This window comes from Leucopleurus acutus, assembly GCF_964270905.1.
Source record: "Leucopleurus acutus genome assembly, chromosome: 11".
Classification (NCBI taxonomy): Eukaryota; Metazoa; Chordata; class Mammalia; order Artiodactyla; family Delphinidae; genus Leucopleurus; species Leucopleurus acutus.
Window position 1 is genome coordinate 84,035,792 of NC_139152.1, and position 19,861 is coordinate 84,055,652.

Below are 19,861 nucleotides of genomic sequence, written 5' to 3' on the forward strand. Positions count from 1 at the left end.
AGTGGTAGGTCCTATACCTTGGAATCTGAACCCTGAACATTGATCCCTGAACCTGCAAGTGAGGTTTCTCTAGAGCTAATACACAGCCAGGGCCCCAGTCCTCGGGGTTGGAAGAAAGAACTGTGCCCGTGTGTTTATCAGGCAGGACCTCTCTTCGGGCCGACGGATGGAGACCTCATGCCGGTGACCCAAGACGTGCAAAAATCATGTTCTCACACAATACTTCGCTCCCCACCCCCCGGCTCTGCAGGCTGCGGCTAAAGGCCAGGGCGTTCGCACACTAGGAGATCTGAGCTGTGCACACCGCATGAGTTAGAGCAACCCGCTTCTAACTGTCCAGCCGTCGAGACTTCCTTCTAGGGAGCGTCACCAGCCGTCCCCGGAGAAGAATCGGGACTTAGAAGCATCAGGCTCTTGGGGAAATCTGGGCCCTTTTCGCGCCAATTAGAAAGTGACGATCGGCGGAGCCACCACGGTGACCCGGTGGCCAGTGCGGGCCTGTCCCACCTGCCCCGACACCTCGCGGGGCGGAGGCGGCCCCTCCCCCTCTCCCGGAGCCCTCCCCGAGGCCCCGCCCCCCGCGGCCGGCGGCTCTGGGGGCGGAGGCCCCGGGACCAGGGGCGGCCTGGCCTGACCTCGACCTCCGCCGCGGACCCGACCGGCGAGTCCCACCGGGCCGGCGTAGGCCCGGGCCCGCGAGCCCCTCCCTCCACCTGTCCCCGCCCGGGCGCCCGGCTCGGGCTGCGCTCGCTCGCAGCGGCGGGGCCCGCAGGCGGCCATGGCGGCGGGCGCCTGGGCCAGGCCGGCGCCGCGCTGGCTGAAGGCGCTGGGCGAGCCGCTGAGCGCGGCGCAGCTGCGGCGGCTGGAGGAACACCGCTACAGCGTCGCGGGCGTCTCGTTGCTTGAGCCGCCGCTGCAGCTCTACTGGACCTGGCTGCTCCAGTGGATCCCGCTGTGGATGGCCCCCAACTCCATCACCCTCCTGGGCCTCGCCATCAACCTGCTTACCACGCTCCTGCTCATCTCTTACTGCCCCACGGTCACCGAGGAGGTAGGGCCAGCCGCCCGCCCGCGGACCCCCAACTGCTCTCCCCCGGAGCCCCGCGTCCCCGGCCCGAGCCGAGCTCGCCCCGCCCCGGGTGCGCCTCTGGAGCCGCCCGGAGAGCCCCCTGCGCGGCCGAGCCTCTCGGGGACGCGGAGGGGCTAACGCCGCCTCTGCCCCAGCGCCGCAGTCGCCCCGAGCGTTCCCCGGCCCGCCCTGAGGCTGTCACGCCGCTACCCGGTCCCATGTCCACCCCGAGCCTCCCCCGGACGGCGGAGGGGCTGTCAAGGTCACTGTCCAGTCCCGTGTCCACCCCCACTCTCCTTCGGGCGGCGGACGGGCGGTCTCGGCCACTGGGAGCGGGGAGCGCCTGCCTGCCTGGCCGCCGCCCCATCCCGCGCCAAGTGGGAGGTGGACAAGCAGTCGGTTCCTTGGCGCACTGGGCACTGAACACCCCCAGCTCCGTCCCGCCTGGCTCCGGGGATTGTGGTTGGGTTGGCCAAGCCCGAGATGCCCATTGAACACTTTTATACTCAGCCGTCCGTTTCTCAAAGGTTGCGCTAGTGATCCTGTAATTACTGGTAGCACTGATCAGAGATAAGTTACTTTTAAGAGGTTACTTCCTCGTTGCTTCGTTGACTTTCTCGTGGAAAACAAAAGTATTAGCAAGGTGTTAATCCTTATCTTCACGACCCAGGGATCGTAAAAGCCATCGGATTTTATTAGCAATGAATATTTGACCTATGTCCAAAATAAGACGAGTAAATAATGTGGGCTTTCTATACTTGGTAATCAGGAACATCCCTCGGGCTGAGTGTGATGGGGGACAGGGGGCAGAGGGAGCTACTCCCATATATAGCTTTTTAGAGTACATGGGATAAATATTACATTGCACGTTTTGTGACATTGCTTTCTTTTCCCTCAAATAGAGAACTCCGTTTATAATCATATTTTAGGATAGGTCCTGTGGAGAACTAATTCGAGATGAGGTTGGATAGCAGGAATACAGTGGAAATATTTCATGCCCTCCATACATGGATCCATTTTTTAAAGTATTTGATGAAACCTACATTTTAAACGTATTGAATATCTTGCTGATTGATGGATATGTTATTATATATGATTTTTCAGCAGACGTTCCCGTTGTTAATTCATTTACATGTTGTTTTTAAAAAAGTAAGTTGCAGCCTGTTTGCAGAATTCCCCAGAGGCAGTGCGCCAGAATGAAAAGTGCGCTGGGTTAGAAGTGAAGGCTTGGTTCTAATGTGGCCCTGCCACAACATGGAGTGACATGTGGGTCTTGCTTTCCCTGTGTAAAATAGAAATAATACCTGCCAAACCAACTTCACAAGAATGCAGTGAGGACTACATGATATCTTACATGCAGATAAATGTAGAAAATTAGAATTTGTTCAGCATGTTAAAAATATTACTGGTATTAAAAATGTCCTGAAAACCCATAATAAAATTTAGTTTTTACTGGGCCTAGATTTGTCTAACAGCATTTGGATATTTCTGATATTTGCCAGTTAAACTGTGAACTTTTCAATGTTATTATTAATTTAAGAACCATTTGTTGAGCACTTCCAAAAAGCAGGGCATACCAAGAAGTCCAAGAGAATCTGTTTAGGGATGTCGGGGTGAGGGTGGGGGGCTGATGGAAAAGGTAAAATGATGATTAAATTAATTTTTAGGCTATGCTTCATTTAAAAAAAAAGGTGGCAGGTGGGAAGAATCTGAGGCACTTTTCAAAAAAAATATATATCGCAATGATCCAAAAATGGGAAGTAAGGGTTGAAATAATAAAATGAAACTGAGAAGAGTTTCTGAAATGTAATTAGATCCTGCACTGCTTCCAGGTGGCTGAAGCAGTGAGGGGAAGCACCATTACAGGATTCACATTGCCTGTCTGATAAAATCCCAGCAATAGCACAAAAGAAGCATAGCAGTTCAGGCTATTTGGCTTTCAGGCCGCAGAGCTAGTAAATGACAGGACCTGGTAGGGTTCAGACCCAAGTTGGTCTGACTACAAAGCCGGATTCTTTTTTACCACATACCACCACCATCTCATCTGCAGTTCTTGCCTTTCTGTGTGTTGTGTAGGAAAAATACCTTGGGTTCTATGTAATGCTTATTAGGTATGTAACGTACGTTCACATTCATTATTGCATTTGTGTCTTATATCAACTCAAGGAGGCTGGCAAGTTTTTTCCCTTCCTAGAATGGCCATCCCACCATTTTAGTATTTCTTCTATCCATCCATCCTGAAGTAATAGTAGCATACATTTTTATTGAGGAAATTGAGGCTGGAGGGTTAAGTGACTTTAACTTGGCCTGAAACTTGTTTTCTGATTCTTAGACTTAAGAATTCTTAGTGCTTTTACAGACTTGACAAATTGCTTCCAGAAAGGGTCAGGGAAAACCCATATGGTTTTTGGACTCTGATGCTTGGATTTATCTATCCATTGAGGATGTAATGCTGACTACATATCTATATTAATAATAACATTTGATCTATTTTTTAACTGTTGATATTTCTAGGACATGACGGGATGAAGGGAAATTAATAGGAAAAAAGTTAAATGATTTATATTAAACTTCTACAGTGCTGTTCTGAACTGTATTTCACACCACTATTTCGTTAAGGAACTTTCCGCTCCAGCCAAATTGAACTACTTCTTTTTTTTTTTTTTGACTGTGTTGGGTCTTCCTTGCTGCGTGCGGGCTTTCTCTAGTTGTGGTGAGCCGGGGCTACTCTTCGTTGCGATGCACCGGCTTCTCATTGCGGTGGCTTCTCTTGTTGCAGAGCACAGGCTCTAGGCGCGCAGGCTTCAGTAGTTGTGGCTCGCAGGCTCTAGAGCGCAGGCTCAGTAGTTGTGGTGCGCAGGCTTAGTTGCTCCACGGCATGTGGGATCTTCCCCGACCAGGGCTCGAACCCGTGTCCCTTGCGTTGGCAGGCGAATTCTTAACCACTGCGCTACCACGGAAGCCCTGAACTACTTCTTATGGCAAAGATTTCTCTCCTTCTTTTCCCTCTCTTTTCTCCTTCCTCTTCCTTTTTCCTGTCCAACTTCATCTCTCAGTGTCCAGTCCTAATGCTACATCCTTAGGAAATTTTTTTTTCTTCTCTGGAGTCAAATCAACCACTTAATCCTATAAGCTCCCATAATAATGACAATGATTACTAACATTTACCGGGTTTTACTTATGTACCAGGCATTAATTTAAGCTGCTTTTGTCTATTATATCATTTAATCTTCTGAACAACTTTAGGTATTATTATTATCCCCATATCATAGATGAGGAAACTGAAGGGAAATAAATTAACCTCTTTAAGCTGATACCAGGATTCCAAGCCAGAAAGCTATACTTCCACCACAGGTCTTTGTAGCTCTCTTGTGGAACGTCTCCATTTTGTTTTGGTTATGTGTGTGATGTGATTTTGGTTATGTATGTCCTTACTGAGCAAGACAGTCTACCATATTTTAAGTTCAGACAGCAGTTGCCCATTTGCACATTCTCCACAGCATAGTGCCTTGCGTAAAGCAGGTGCTTGGTAAATATTTGCTAAATTATTGCCTGCATGCATGAAATAACAAATTGTAATCTTGGGAGATGATGTTTTTCCGCCGTTATTCAGTTTTAGCTGGTCTTAGATTAAATACTTAATCAATTTGGCCCGGGGGAATTTTAACACGAGTAAGCAAAAGTTGGGGCAAACAGAAAACAAGAACTGAATTGCATCCCCCTCACCTTGATGAAGCAGTTCTGTCTGAATGCTGCTCTGTATATAGTCCTTGGCCCCCATTCCTTGGCTCCTTAATCCTAAAATAGAATCACAGACTCTGACTGCTTGAAGGACCTGAGAGCCTCTTTAACACAATTCCTACATTTGTAGATGAGAAAACTTGGTGATTCGAATCTGCTTCTTCTGGCTTCAGCTTAGTAGCATTGTCTACCACAGAACACTCATATGCTTGTTTCTGGCTGGAATAAACTGTGGCTCCATTCCCTTTTCAGCTTATTTGAGTAAATATTTTTGCTCTGCCCTCTTTTTTTTCTTTTAACATCTTTATTAGAGTATAATTGCTTTACATTGTTGTGTTAGTTTCTCCTGTATAACAAAGTGAATCAGCTGTACGTATACTTATATCCCCATATTCCCTCCCTCTTGTGTCTCCCTCCCACCCTCCCTATCCCACCCCTCTAGGTGGTCACAACGCACTGAGCTGATCTCCCTGTGCTATGCGGCTGCTTCCCACTAGCTATCTGTTTTACATTTGGTAGTGTATATATGTCCATGCCACTCTCTCACTTCATCCCAGCTTACCCTTGCCCCTCCCCATGTCCTTAAGTCCATTCTCTACGTCTGCATCTTTTTTTTTTTTTTTTTTTTGTAGTACGCGGGCCTCTCACTGTTGTGGCCTCTCCCATTGTGGAGCACAGGCTCCGGACGCGTAGGCTCAGTGGCCGTGGCTCACGGGCCCAGCTGCTCCACGACATGTGGGATCTTCCCTGAGCAGGGCACGAACCCGTGTCCCCTGCATTGGCAGGAGGACTCTCAACCACTGTGCCACCAGGGAAGCCCCTCTACGTCTGCATCTTTATTCCTATCCTGTCCCTAGGTTCTTTGGAAAGATTTTTTTTTTTTAGATTCCATATATATGTGTTAGCATATGGTATTTGTTTTTCTCTTTCTGACTTACTTCACTCTGTATGACAGATTCTAGGTCCATCCACCTCACTACAAATAACTCAACTTTGTTTCCTTTTATGGCTGAATAATATTCCATTGTTTATATGTGCCACATCTTCTTTATCCATTCATCTGTTGATGGACACTTAGGTTGCTTCCATGTCCTGGCTATTGTAAATAGAGCTGCAATGAACATCGTGGTACATGACACTTTTTGAATTATGGTTTTCTCAGGGTACATGCCCAGTAGTGGGATCACTGGGTCATACAGTAGTTCTGTTTTTAGTTTTTTAAGGAACCTCCATACTATTCTCCGTATTGGTTGTATCAATTTACATTCCCACCAGCAGTGCAAGAGGGTTCCCTTTTCTCCACACCCTCTCCAGCATTTATTGTTTGTAGATTTTTTGATGATGGCCATTCTGACTGTTGTGAGATGATATCTCATCGTAGTTTTGATTTGCATTTCTCTAATGATTAGTGATGTTGAGCATCCTTTCATGTGTTTGTTGGCAGTCTGTATATCTTCCTTGGGGAAATGTCTATTTAGGTCTTCTGCCCATTTTTGGATTGGGTTGTTTGTTTTTTTTTTGATATTGAGCTGCATGAGCTGCTTGTATATTTTGGAAATTAATCCTTTGTCATTTGCTTCATTTGCAAATATTTTCTCCCATTCTGAGGGTTGTGTTTTGGTCTTGTTTATGGTTTCCTTTGCTGTGCAAAAGCTTTGAAGGTTCATTAGGTCCCATTTGTTTATTTTTGTTTTTATTTCCATTTCTCTAGGAGGTGGGTCAAAAAGGATCTGGCTGTGATTTATGTCATAGAGTGTTCTGCTTATGTTTTCCTCTAAGAGTTTTATAGTGTCTCTCTTACATTAGGTCTCTAACCCATTTTGAGTTTATTTTTGTGTATGGTGTTAGGGAGTGTTCTAATTTCATTCTTTCACATGTAGCTCTCCAGTTTTCCCAGTACCACTTATTGAAGAGGCTTCTTTTCTCCATTGTATATTCTTGCCTCCTTTATCAAAGAAAGGGTGACCATATGTGTGTGGGTTTATCTCTGGGCTTTCTATCCTGTTCCATTGATCTATATTTCTGTTTTTGTGCCAGTACCATACTGTCTGATTACCGTAGCTTTGTAGTATAGTCTGAACTCAGGGAGCCTGATTCCTCCAACTCCATTTTTTTCCTCAAGATTTCTTTGGCTATTCAGCGTCTTTTGTGTTTCCATACAAATTGTGAAGTTTTTTGTTCTAGTTGTGAAAAATGCCAGTGGTAGTTGAATTGACTCTGTAGATTGCTTTCAGTACTATAGTCATTTTCACAATGTTGATTCTTCTGATCCAAGAACATTATATATCTCTCCATCTGTTTGTATCATCTTTAATTTCTTTCATCAGTGTCTTATAGTTTTCTGCATACAGGTCTTTTGTCTCCTTACGTAGGTTTATTCCTAGATATTTTATTCTTTTTGTTGCAGTGGTGAATGGGAGTGTTTCCTTAATTTCTCTTTCAGATTTTTCATCATTAGTGTATAGGAATGCCAGAGATTTCTGTGCATTAATTTTGTATCCTGCTACTTTACCAAATTCATTGATTAGCTCTAGTAGTTTTCTGGTAGCATCTTTAGGATTCTCTGTGTATAGTATCATGTCATCTGCAAACAGTGACAGTTTTACTTCTTCTTTTCCAGTTTGGATTCCTTTTATTTCTTTTTCTTCTCTGATTGCTGTGGCTAAAACTTCCAAAACTATGTTGAATAATAGTGGTGAGACTGGCCAACCTTTTATTGTTCCTGATCTCAGTGGAAATGGTTTCAGTTTTTCACCATTGAGAACGATGTTGGCTGTGGGTTTGTCATATATGGCCTTTATTATGTTGAGGTAAGTTCCCTCTATGCCTACTTTCTGGAGAATTTTTATCATAAATGGGTGTTGAATTTTGTCTAAAGCCTTTTCTGCATCTATTGAGATTATCATCTGGTTTTTATCCTTCAGTTGCTTAATGCGTATCACATTGACATTTGCATGTATTGAAGAATCCTTGCATTCCTGGGATAAACCCCACTTGATCATGGTGTATGATCCTTTTAATGTGCTGTTGGATTCTGTTTGCTAGTATTTTGTTGAGGATTTTTGCATCTATGTTCATCAGTGATACTGGCCTGTAGTTTTCTTTTTTTGTGACATCTTTGTCTGGTTTTGGTATCAGGGTGATGGTGGACTCGTAGAATGAATTTGGGAGTGTTCCTTCCTCTGCTATATTTTGGAAGAATTTGAGAAGGACAGGTGTTAGCTCTTCTCTAAATGTTTGATAGAATTTGCCTGTGAAGCCATCTGGTCCTGAGCTTTTGTTTGTTGGAAGATTTTTAATCACAGTTTCAATTTCAGTGCTTGTGATTGGTCTTTTTGTTTGTTTGTTTGTTTGTTTATTTATTTGGCAGTACACGGGCCTCTCACTGTTGTGGACTTTCCCATTTTGGAGCACAGGCTCCGGACGTGCAGGCTCAGTGGCCATGGCTCACGGGTCCAGCTGCTCTGCGGCATGTGGGATCTTCCCGGACCGGGGCACGAACCCGCGTCCCCTGAATCGGCAGGCAGACTCTCAACCACTGCCCCACCAGGGAAGCCCTGGTCTGTTCATATTTTCTATTTTTTCTTGGTTCATTCTCGGCAGGTTGTGCTTTCCCAAGAATTTGTCCATTTCTTCCAGGTTGTCTGTTTTATTGGCATATAGGTGCTTGTAGTAATCTCTCATGATCTTTTGTATTTCTGCAGTGTCAGCTGTTATTTCTCCGTTTTCATTCTAATTCTGTTGATTTGAGTCTTCTCCCTTTTTTTCTTGATGAGTCTGGCTAATGGTTTATCAATTTTGTTTATCTTCTCAAAGAACCAGCTTTTAGTTTTATTGATCTTTGCTATTGTTTCCTTCCTTTCTTTTTCATTTATTTCTCCTCTGATCTTTATGATTTCTTTCCTTCTGCTAACTTGGGGTGTTTTTGTTCTTCTTTCTGTAATTGTTGCTCTGCCCTCTTGATCTATGTATATAAATCCATGTCAGTGTCTGTTAAGAGAGTGTTTGTAGGAGATAGGTGCCCAGCCTAGGGTGGGTCAAAGGGCATTGAATAATTTCTTTCCTTCATGATGATAGAAAGTTGAATCGAAAAGCAAGTGTATCTGTGGAAATTAGAATGACCTTAAGAAATGGTTTATTCCCTGTCTAAATAATTCAGATTCGATTGGATTTTGGACTATAAAGTAAAGAGTTATTTGTTGGGGGAATAATAAGAAAAGGCAATAACCTAGTCTAATTCTTTTATAGGTTTGGTTTCTTTGAAATCTAGAATATATCCTCTTTTTTAAAAATCACCTATCTCCCTCTATTTTTTTTTAACCAGTTCAGTAACTTAACAAGCATCGCTTATTAAGGCAGGACTCTTGTAAGAGAGTGGCCTCTCTTACTAAAGCAAAATAACTTGCAGGAGGTGAACGTTCTAGAAGCAGGGCACAGAGTAGAGTGAGGCAAGCAGGCATGTGCACGACCCTGAGAGTAGTAAATGCCACCTTAAATTCTGCAGCCACGGTGCCTTGCTTGCCTCACCCTAAATCCAGCCCTGTCTAGAAGGAGCTTCTGCAGGTAATGTAGAAGTAGCTTTGCTTTGGGGATCGTCCCTTTGATTCCTGTGGCTTTCCTATACTTGATTCCCAAGAAACAAGCTGTTTCTCCTTTAGAATTCTGGTTCAAGTGTGGATAAAACATGGCATTGTGAAAAAAAAAAAAACAAAAAAAACATGGCATTGTGGTGTATAGAAGGAGCTTTAAATCCCACTCCTGGTCGGTTTGACCTGGGTGAGGGTCCGACCACTTGGTTTCTGTGAAGTTAAAGAGCAGAACAGATGTGAAAGCACCCAGCACAGTTGATGATGATAGATCTGCCCAGGGGATTCTCTTCATTCCCCTCTCTCTGCCTGTTTCCCTTGGCCCAGTGAGAGGCTGGCATTTTCAACAAGGATTCTAGTAAGTACTAAAAGAGGTTTTTAAAAAGAATACAACTATTCACAGGAAATTTACAAAGCAAGAAGAATGCCTTTCAAAGTAAAGATTTCTAATGTCCTGAGAAAGCCCCTCCAGCCCTGAGATGCTGGTTGCCTGGTGTTCGTGCCCAGCCCCCCAGCTTGTAACCCGCCTCATTTCCTGAAGGTGGGTGTGCCTCTCAAATGCTGGCCTGCACCCGAGCTGAAGCCAAAGCTCGTGGTGAAGCAGTAAGCGGCTAGGGTCTTCCTGCTGGGCAGGACTGAGAATGACCCTACCCTTTGTGACCACCAAGTCTTTGGAGCCTCCCCAGCCTCGGTTCCAACGGGAACCCTCCTTCTGTAAACAAGGAAGTGCCCCTGGCCACAGGTTCAGCTGTGTCACAGGCACATAATACGAGTTAGAGTCGTGTCAGATTAGCAGCCTATTAAAATTCCACGAGTTTAGCTTAGAAATCACTAGAATCACTTGACTGGGTACAAAGTCCACCTCTAACGCCACACCAGCGTTACATTTTTTCACATATGCCTGACCTGTCTTCTGATTTTCTTACTTCCTACCTCTTATAAATGCAGCTTCAATTTTTTATGGAGAGAGAAGTCAATTGATGTTTGGATAATTGAAATCTCCCTGTTACAAGGTGACCCAGTCGTTACTGATTATGTAATACCTTTTGCATCTGTATCAACTTATATCGAAAGCTATTTAAAGCAAAGAGACACTTTTTAAGTATGAAAATTCATATAAATAGGCATTGTATAGTTTCAGTATTTCCTAAATTTTAATTGAGGAAGATTTTTGCTTTTCTGTATTACCTATGCTATTTTTTATTTACTGTTTTTCTTTACATCAACTTTAAATCTACTCCTTTTTAAAGACTTACACTTGAAGCCTTAATATCTACAATCATAAATTTGATAGCTATGCTAGATAATTTTTAAATTAATATTTTCCAAAATACATTAAATAAAGATATAAGTATTAAAATGAAACTTTATCTATGAATCACCTAAAATTTTCTTATATAGTATCAGAAATAATAACTAAAATATACTGAGCTCTTCCCATATGCCAGGCACTTTTCTAAGCCCTTGACATGTAATAATTCATTTAATTCTCATAGTGATTACTCCCATTTTTCATAAAGGGAAACTAAGGCACTGAGAGGTTAAGTAGCTCATCCAGCTCACTCAAGGATCAGGTGCAGGTGGAATGCAGAGTCTATACTCCTAACCACTCTGCAAGAAAAACCCAGGACATGTATTATTCCTTTTGGAAACCATTTTACCTGATAGGTTACCAGGTAACCTGTTAACCTGATCAGTTGATTTTAATCGTCTAGTTATTTAGCTCTCATGGTATAAACAGCAGATTTTAAAAACAGAGAACATACCTCCTACTCTTGAGAGGATTCTAGTTCCATATTAAAGATGGGGCCTTAGAGACTACCTAGTCTAGCATCTTCATTTACAGAAAACCTAAGAATGTATTCCCCAAAATCCAGTATTCTAAGTTCTGAGCTGTAAGTAAAATTTGTCCAGTGAGCAGAAATGTGTTCACTGGCACTGGTGGCACAGTGGTTAAGTACCCACCTGCCAATGCAGGGGACACAGGTTCGAGCCCTGGTCCAGGAAGATCCCACATGCCACGGAGCAGCTAAGCCCGTGCGCCACAACTACTGAGGCTGCGCTCTAGAGCCCGCAAGCCACAACTACTGAAGCCTGGGTGCCTAGAGCCCGTGCTCCGCAACGAGAAGCCACCGCAATGAGAAGCCCGCGCACCGCAACAAAGAGTAGCCCCCGCTCGCCACAACTAGAGAAAGCCCGCGTGCAGCAACGAAGACCCAACACAGCCAAAAGAATATAAATAAATTCATTAATAAAAAAAAAGAAATGTGTTCATTGATCACTTTCTAAATCTTTTCGTCCTTTTCCTGATGTGTGTGCTCATTCAAACACGTATAAAAAGGGGTATAATACCCAGGATAAATAATTGATCTATATATGAGTGTTCTTTCTGATCCAGAGTTATTTTGAACGAGAACAGTTACCATACAGTCTGGTTCAAATCTCTGGTTTCTCTAATCCTTTATTTCAAGTAACTGGAAAAAGTAAAATATCCCAAATAGCTAGTTGTATACAGTTCTTTTTCAGTGATGTAACTGAAAAGCAATTTAAATGTATTAGTGGTTTTTTTTTAATGACTAGGGCTTATGATTGATTCTTAGTAATTATTTTGTTTTCTAGAATAAACTTATATAATAGTCTTTCACACAGTCATGTAAGATTCATCATTAGTGAGTTATTACTTAAATTGTGATATAGCTACATAATTGAATACCATGCAGTCATGTAAAAGAATGATGTAGATCTTTATGCTTGACCTGGAAAGGTTTCTATGATGTAGTATAAAATTCCGATCTTAAAGGATACAGTAGATAGTATAAAAATTATATAATTAAGAACTTTAAATATTAAGAATCTAATATGATCTGGAGAAGTTCCACTTTTTATATAGTCTCCTTCTGCAGAAGTACTCTGATATATTGCTTAAGACTTTGTAATCCACACCTGACTTTCCCATGCTTACATTTAAAATTTTAAAAAATAAGTTAACATGAAAACTAGAATTGCGTTGGGGTGGCCCTGTAGATCCTGCTTCCACCCAGAGTGTCTTCTGTAGTGACACCCACGTTAAGCAGACTCCTGGAAGGAAGGGGCATGCTGCTCCCGGCAAGTGGATCTCCCGGCTGGGGCCTGTTTTGCAGAGATAACAGGTGAGAAAAGAAGTTGAAAATTTGCAGACTGTTTCAGAGCTCCCAGGTGGGAATGGAGGTGATGACAACAGAGTAAAGAGAAGATAGGTCCAGCTCCTGTGGCCTTGGGAAGACTGGAAAGGTAGCGAATGAGCAGCTGGTGGACTGGTATGCCTTTCTGGGCTTAAGAGGAAAGAAGTCTCTCTCAGCTGCAGCGCTTTCCCACCCGTCTGGTTCACTGCACCTGGAATTGTATTGTGGGGGCAGGAAAGTGCTTCTCAGCAGGTTTGAAAGAATAGGTAAGAGTCCAGGTGGGAAGCTGCATCCAGTCTGTGTAGCCTGCAGCATGACCAATCTGATAGATCTCCCATAGGGCGGGTCAGAAAACCTGGGTTTGATGCCTAGACCCAGTCTAGCTGCTCTTCTCAATGGAACTTTATCACCCCTCCCTAAGTTTCTCTTTTATCTGTAATGCAAAGAACATGATAATGCCTTGTCCGCCTTGTCTCTGTGGATTGCTGTATCAAATACAATAATGCATTTTTAAAATATTTATTTATTTATTTTTGGCTGCATTGGGTCTTCGTTGCTGTGCGCAGGCTTTCTCTAGTCGCGATGAGCGGGGCTACTCTTCTTTGGGGTGCGTGGGCCTCTCATTGCGGTGGCTTCTCTTGTTGCGGAGCACGGGCTCTAGGTGCATGGGCTTCAGTAGTTGTGGTGCATGGGCTCAGTAGTTGTGGTTCATGGGCTCTAGAGCGCAAGCTCAGTAGCTGTGGCACACGGGCTTAGTGGCTCTGCAGCATGTGGGATCTTCCCGGACCAGGGCTCGAACCCGTGTCCCCTGCATTGGCAGGCAGATGCTTAACTACTGTGCCACCAGGGAAGCCTTTCATAAGTCTTTTAAAGCAATTAATAGTGTAGTCATTAATACTGGGCATGTAATATTAACAAATGATGAAATGTTTATTGAAGTTCAAAGTAAACTTCTACTTACTTAGATTGAAGAATGAGGTAGCAGGTTGATTGGTATTTGCAGAATTACCACATAGACCATACATACATTGATGGTTTAAAAACTATATTTGCCACTAAAAATATGCAAAACACAATTTAATGACAATAGCTAACTTTTTTTTTTTTTTTTTTGGCCACTGTGTGCAGCTTACAGGATCTCAGTTCCCCAACTAGGGATTGAACCCGGGCCACAGCAGTGAAAGCCCAAAATCCTAACCACTAGGCCACCAGGGAACTCCCTACAATAGCTAACCTTATTGAGCACTTACTATGTGCCAGGCTCTGTGTAAAGCGCTATCTAAGAATATTTTTCATCAGATACAATTGCAAGTATTATTCACATCTTACAAATGAGATAACCAAAGTTTAGAGAGTTTAAATGACTTTCCCAGGGTCACTTGGCTATTAAATAACAGAGCCAAGAACTCAAACACAGATCTAACTTTAAAACCCTAGTCAACAATTTTGCTGTACTTCCTCTCTGAGACATAGAATTCTGGGTTGACCATTGCTATCATCACACAGGTCCCTGAGGAAGTGGAATACATTTATAAAGTGCTGAAAGAAAAGAATGGTCATTTTTAAATCTTTTTTCTCTCTCTTGTTTAAATTGCATCATTTCTATTGACCTACCTTCAAGTTTACTCTTTCGTCTGCCATTATTATCTATGCTTCTGTATGTAATGTGTCTTTTTCCTCTGGCTTCTTTAATGATTTTCTTTATCACTGGTCTTCAGTGATTTGATTATGATGTGCCTTGGTGGGTTTAAAAAAAAAAAAAACTTATTCTGCTTGGGGTTTGTTGAGCTTCTTGGATATGTAAGTTTATAGATTTTAATCAAATTTGGAAATTTCCAGCCATCATTTTTTCTTATATGTTTCATGTCCAACCCTCTTTCTTCTCTCCTTCTGAGATTTCAATTACATATATGTTAGACTACTGTTGCCTCACAGGTCACTGATGCCCAGTTCAATTATTTTTAGTCTTTATTTCTGTGCATGATTTTGGGTAGTTTCTGTCAGTACTCTGCAAGTTCACTGATCTTTTCTTCTGCACTGTCTAATACGCTGTTAATCTCATCTAGTATATTTTACATTGAAATATTGTACTCTCCATTTCCAGAGGTTACACTGTAGTCTTCCATGTTTTCCTCCACCTTCTTGAACACATGAGGCATATTTATAAGAACTTTTAATGTCCTCATCTGCAGATTTCGTTATCTCTGTCATTCCTGGGTCTGGTTCTATTGACTGATGTTACTCCTAGTTGCAGAGCATATTTCCCCGCTTCTTTGAATGACTAGTAATTTTTATTGGATGCCAAACATTGTGAATTTTACATTTTGGGGTACTAGGTTTGGTGGGGTATTCCTTTAAGATGTTGTACTTTGTGTTGGCTTTAGTTAAGTTACCTGGAATCAGTCAGATCCTTCTGAGGCTAGATTTTACATCTGTTAGGGCCTTTGGTCTAGGGCTAATTAATGCCCACTGCTAAGGGAATACACTGCTGAGAACTCTACCCAGTGCCCTAAGTATTACATGGTCTTACATGCTGTGCCTGGTGGGAACATAAACCATTCGCAGCTTTGTGTGGGCTTCAAGAATTGTTTGTCCAGTGGTTTTTTCCCTGGCCTTGGTTAGTAGTTTTGTCTCATTAGGCACAGGTCACTCTCAGCCAAAGACTCCAGATCTCCACAGTTTGTGCCTCTCTCCTCTCCAGTGCTCTGCCACACAGATTCTAGCTGTCTTGACCTTCCTGACCTCTGCTGCGTTTCTTCTCAGCACAGCAGGATTGCTGGCCTCTGTTCCGGTTCCCCACTCCTGTACTGTGGCCTGGAGACTGCCTATAGGCACTAAGCTGGAGCAGTCACAGGGCTCAGTTCATTTGTTTCCCTTCTGTCAGGGATCACAGTGCTGCACTGCCTGCAGTGTCTGAAAATGGTTGTTTTATTTATTTTATTGCTTTTCTAGTTATACAAGATGGGAGAGTAAATCCAGCCCCTGATACTCCATCATGAAAGGAAGCTGGGGTCTGTGGTTTGTCTACAAGATCTTCTTTCATAGCAGAGACTTACTGAATAATTTCAAATCCGTGCCATATATGAATAGTATTATATTAAAAGCGCTGTGGACTAAGAATCAAAATCAGGGTCCTAATCCTTGCTTGGTCATTTAACTTTCGGCTTCTCACAGTACGGACTTTTGTGACACTCTACGCAGATGACCTAGAGCAATTCACTTCTCAATTTAATTCTCACCTGTAGAAGGAAGGTTATAAATGTTCCTTGTAACATAACACACTGAGGTGATATAAAGTGCGAACATAAGAAAATGTGTCACTTGGCTTGGGTTGAGCTGTTTTCAAGCAGAAGCTGGCTTATTGTCACTCACCAGTCTTCATTGTTTCCATTTCTTTTCAGGCACCGTACTGGACATACCTTTTATGTGCATTAGGACTCTTTATCTACCAGTCACTGGATGCTATTGATGGGAAACAAGCCAGAAGAACAAATTCTTGTTCTCCTTTAGGGGAACTTTTTGACCATGGCTGTGACTCTCTTTCCACAGGTAAGGTTTTAGTGGAGGTTTTTTTCCTATAGTTGTTTTTTTTTTGTTTGTTGGTCTTTTAATGATGGCTTAAAAACTGAGCTGTTTGGTTTGTTTTGGTTTACAGTTGGAAGCAGTTTTGCACAGTGTGTTTTGAAAGTCTGTTCAGGAATTTATTTTGCTTAGTGTGCCTTATTTTCATGCCAAGATTATGCACCTTAAAATTCTGTATTTCTAAACAGTCAGTGGCAATCATTTAATTAATTATTTTAAATTCTTAATGGTTCTTGTTTCTTTCAGTTTTTATGGCAGTTGGAGCTTCAATTGCTGTTCGCTTAGGAACGTATCCTGACTGGTTGTTTTTCTGCTGTTTTATTGGGATGTTCATGTTTTATTGTGCTCACTGGCAGACTTATGTTTCAGGCGTGTTGAGGTTTGGAAAGTAAGTATGTATTTTAAGTTGTACATTTAAAAATATAATCAAATTCATTTTCACTATCTGTCATACTTCATTTATCCATAGTAAGGGGGACAAAGTGTCAATCAGGAATTCAAGTTACCTTTTAACTTATTGAAGCATCCATAAATGCTACACCTTAATTTTAATCTTTCAGGTATTCTTCATGTTATAGTTACATATTTGATGATAATTGTATTTTTTTCCCTCTTCTCCAACTTACTAACCCAAGTTTACATTAGACAGGAGAAAGAGAAAAATAAGGGACCTGAATAATATAGAAAAAGGATATGCAGTACTTAAAAAAGTAGCATTTGCAGCAAAGGAAAGAATAAACAAGACGAAAAGACAACCCTCAGAATGGAAGAAAATATTTGCAAATGAAGCAACTGACAAAGGATTAATCTCCAAAATATACAAGCAGCTCATGCAGCTCAATATCAAAAAAACAAACAATGCAATCCAAAAATGGGCAGAAGACCTAAATAGACATTTCTCCAAAGAAGATATGCAGACTGCCAACAAACACATGGAAGAATGCTCAACATCATTAATCATTAGAGAAATGCAAATCAAAACTACAATGAGATATCATCTCACACCGGTCAGAATGGCCATCATAAAAAAATCTAGAAACAGTAAATGCTGGAGAGGGTGTGGAGAAAAGGGAACCCTCTTGCACTGTTGGTGGAAATGTAAATTGATACAACCACTGTGGAGAACAGTATGGAGGTTCCTTAAAAAACTACGAATAGAACTACCATATGACCCAGCAATCCCACTACTGGGCATATACCCTGAGAAAACCATAATTCAAAAAGAGTCATGTACCAAAATGTTCATTGCAGCTCTATTTACAATAGTCCAGAGATGGAAACAACCTAAGTGTCCATCATCGGATGAATGGATAAAGAAGATGTGGCACATATATACAATGGAATATTACTCAGCCATAGAAAGAAACAAAATTGAGTTATTTGTAGTGAGGTGGATGGACCTAGAATCTGCTGTACAGAGTGAAGTAAGTCAGAAAGAGAAAAACAAATACCATATGCTAACACATATATATGGAATCTAAAAAAAGAAAAAATGGTACTGGTGAACCTAGGGCCAGGAAAGGAATAAAGACACAGATATAGGGAATGAACTTAAGGACATGGGGAGGGGGAAGGGTAAGCTGGGACAAAGTGAGAGAGTGGCATTGACATATATACACTACCAAACGTAAAATAGATAGCTAGTGGGAAGCAGCTGCATAGCACAGGGAGATCAGCTCTGTGCTTTGTGACCACCTAGAGGGGTGGGATAGGGAGGGTGCTAGGGAGATGCAAGGGGGAGGGGATATGGGGATATAAGTATACGTACAACTGATTCACTTTGTTATATAGCAAAAACTAACACAACATTGTAAAGCAATTATACTCCAATAAAGATGTTAAAAAGAAAAAAAAGCATTTGGCTTATGTGATAAAATAATGAGATATGGAATCTAAAGGTCCTTTTTGGTCAAATTTTTGTGTGTCCAGAAAGGGTAATCCCTTTACAGCAGTCACCAACAACAGTAATCATGAGACTCTCAGCTGTGGTAGACAGTTGATGAGATGATGTAATAACATTGTAATATTGCCCCGATGCCTCATTCTTAGACACCAGGAAATAGTGCACAAGGCAGGAACTCTGTTCTCTATCCCTCTTTCCATCAGCTCCCTTTCTGCCTGGTCCTTTAATAGCTGTCTGCCATTGGCTCATTCTCTGCTTTGGCTTCCCCGTCTACTGATTCTTTTTAGCCACACTTTATTGCTGCATGGGAAAAACAGTAGCTCTGAAAAAAATCTCTGATGATGATAAATGAAAGAAGCTCAAAACTACGGATCGTTAGCAGAGTGAAGGCCTTTGGCAATTTTCCACATTGACTCTAAATTAGGGAATACTCACAGCTATCACCTCTGAGCACTTGCATGGTTCTGGCATTGTACTCAGCGCTTTACATGCCCTATCTCATTTATTCCTCACATTAATCCTGTAAGGGTATTACCGCCACTGTACCAATGAGGCAGAGAGGTTCTGTAACTTCCTTATACTGCTAAAAAGTGTAGAGCCAGGGTTAAAACTCAAGTCTCCCACACTCTTAACGACTGCTGCTCAGTACTGTGGGATTATCAATGTATTAGGTACTGTGGAAGGATACAAAATGCATTTTTAAAAAATCCGTTTTAGGAACTATATAGTATACTGTAATAAAGGGATAGGATAATACTTCTGTGACACTGCTAATACAGTCCATAACCATGTGGAAAATGACCTGCTTTAGGTTTCCATAGCACTGAAGAAATCCTAAGTAAGGAGAAGCTGGCTGTAGGCTGAGTTCGTTTAGGAAAGCTTTTATGGAAAATGTGAGTCTTCAGCTGATTCTTTACCCACTGGTCAAGAACCCAAGGATCAAATTCCCAGGCTAGGGAATTCCCTGGCGGTCCAGTGGTTAGGGCTTGGCGCTTTCACCGCTGGGGCCTGTGTTCAATCCCTGGTCAGAGACCTAAGATCCTGCAAGTCGAGCAGCCAAAAAACAAAAAAGCCAGGCTAAAAATTCAAGGCAAGAATGTAAAATTAAGAATCTGTACCTATGTATAGATTAAAATAGGCTAAAACAGAAACATAGCTTTGCAAAGTCTAATGCATTTTAGTTAATATGGTGAACTTGCTATGGTAAACTGGAGTCATATAACAATGCAATGTTCTGGTTAATTGTTATTTAATGACAAATGCAATGTTCTGGTTAATTGTTGTTGTTATTTAATGACTTAGACTTTACCTTTCTGGCTTATAACTTCATTCAAAATCTTTCTGAAATGAATCAGTTCACATTCCTGGCCCAGGTGTATATTTTATACTCATTTGCTATTGACTGAGAGCCTAACGTGTGCCTAGAACTGCACATACAAAGATGAGTCACTTGCCGATGGAATATGCCAGACAGATTGGGGTAAAAGCATTCTAGGCAGGAGCATGAGGAAAGGAAGTACTCAGAACATTCGGGGAATGGCTGTTATGGTTGAGCACCATGCATGTCAGGGACTGGAGGAGATCCTGCAGTGCCCAGGGGTCAACCATGTAAAATACTTACTCTGTATGGCACAGATCCTAGTCTGTGTATTTTTTCACTTTACCAAAGTAAAGATGCCATTGAGCATTGAGTAGGATACATTGGTTCCAGCTTAACACTATAAGAAGGATCTGTATGTAGGACATCAACCAAGCCTCTGGAAATGCTTACAAACTCAGTCAGTATCAATTGTTGACTAGGACGTATTTCCTGAAAATC

General features: G+C 42.1%; 1 protein-coding gene across 2 annotated transcripts in view; it reads left to right on the top strand.

Annotated features, from left to right (window-relative positions):
* The first annotated feature begins 612 nt into the window (after nt 1–612).
* The window catches only part of CHPT1 (choline phosphotransferase 1), a 35,112-nt gene continuing 15,863 nt past the window's right edge, over nt 613–19,861 (top strand). The window contains exons 1-3 of one of the 2 annotated variants that reach the window (XR_014326586.1): nt 613–1,051; nt 15,959–16,106; nt 16,386–16,527. Coding sequence is in view for 1 of the 2 variants with exons in the window: in XM_082849878.1 (XP_082706004.1) it covers nt 779–1,051; nt 15,959–16,106; nt 16,386–16,527 (563 nt within the window). In the remaining variant the exon portion in view is untranslated. The remainder of the gene's footprint in view (nt 1,052–15,958; nt 16,107–16,385; nt 16,528–19,861) is intronic. The other variant, XM_082849878.1, reaches the window with a different exon arrangement.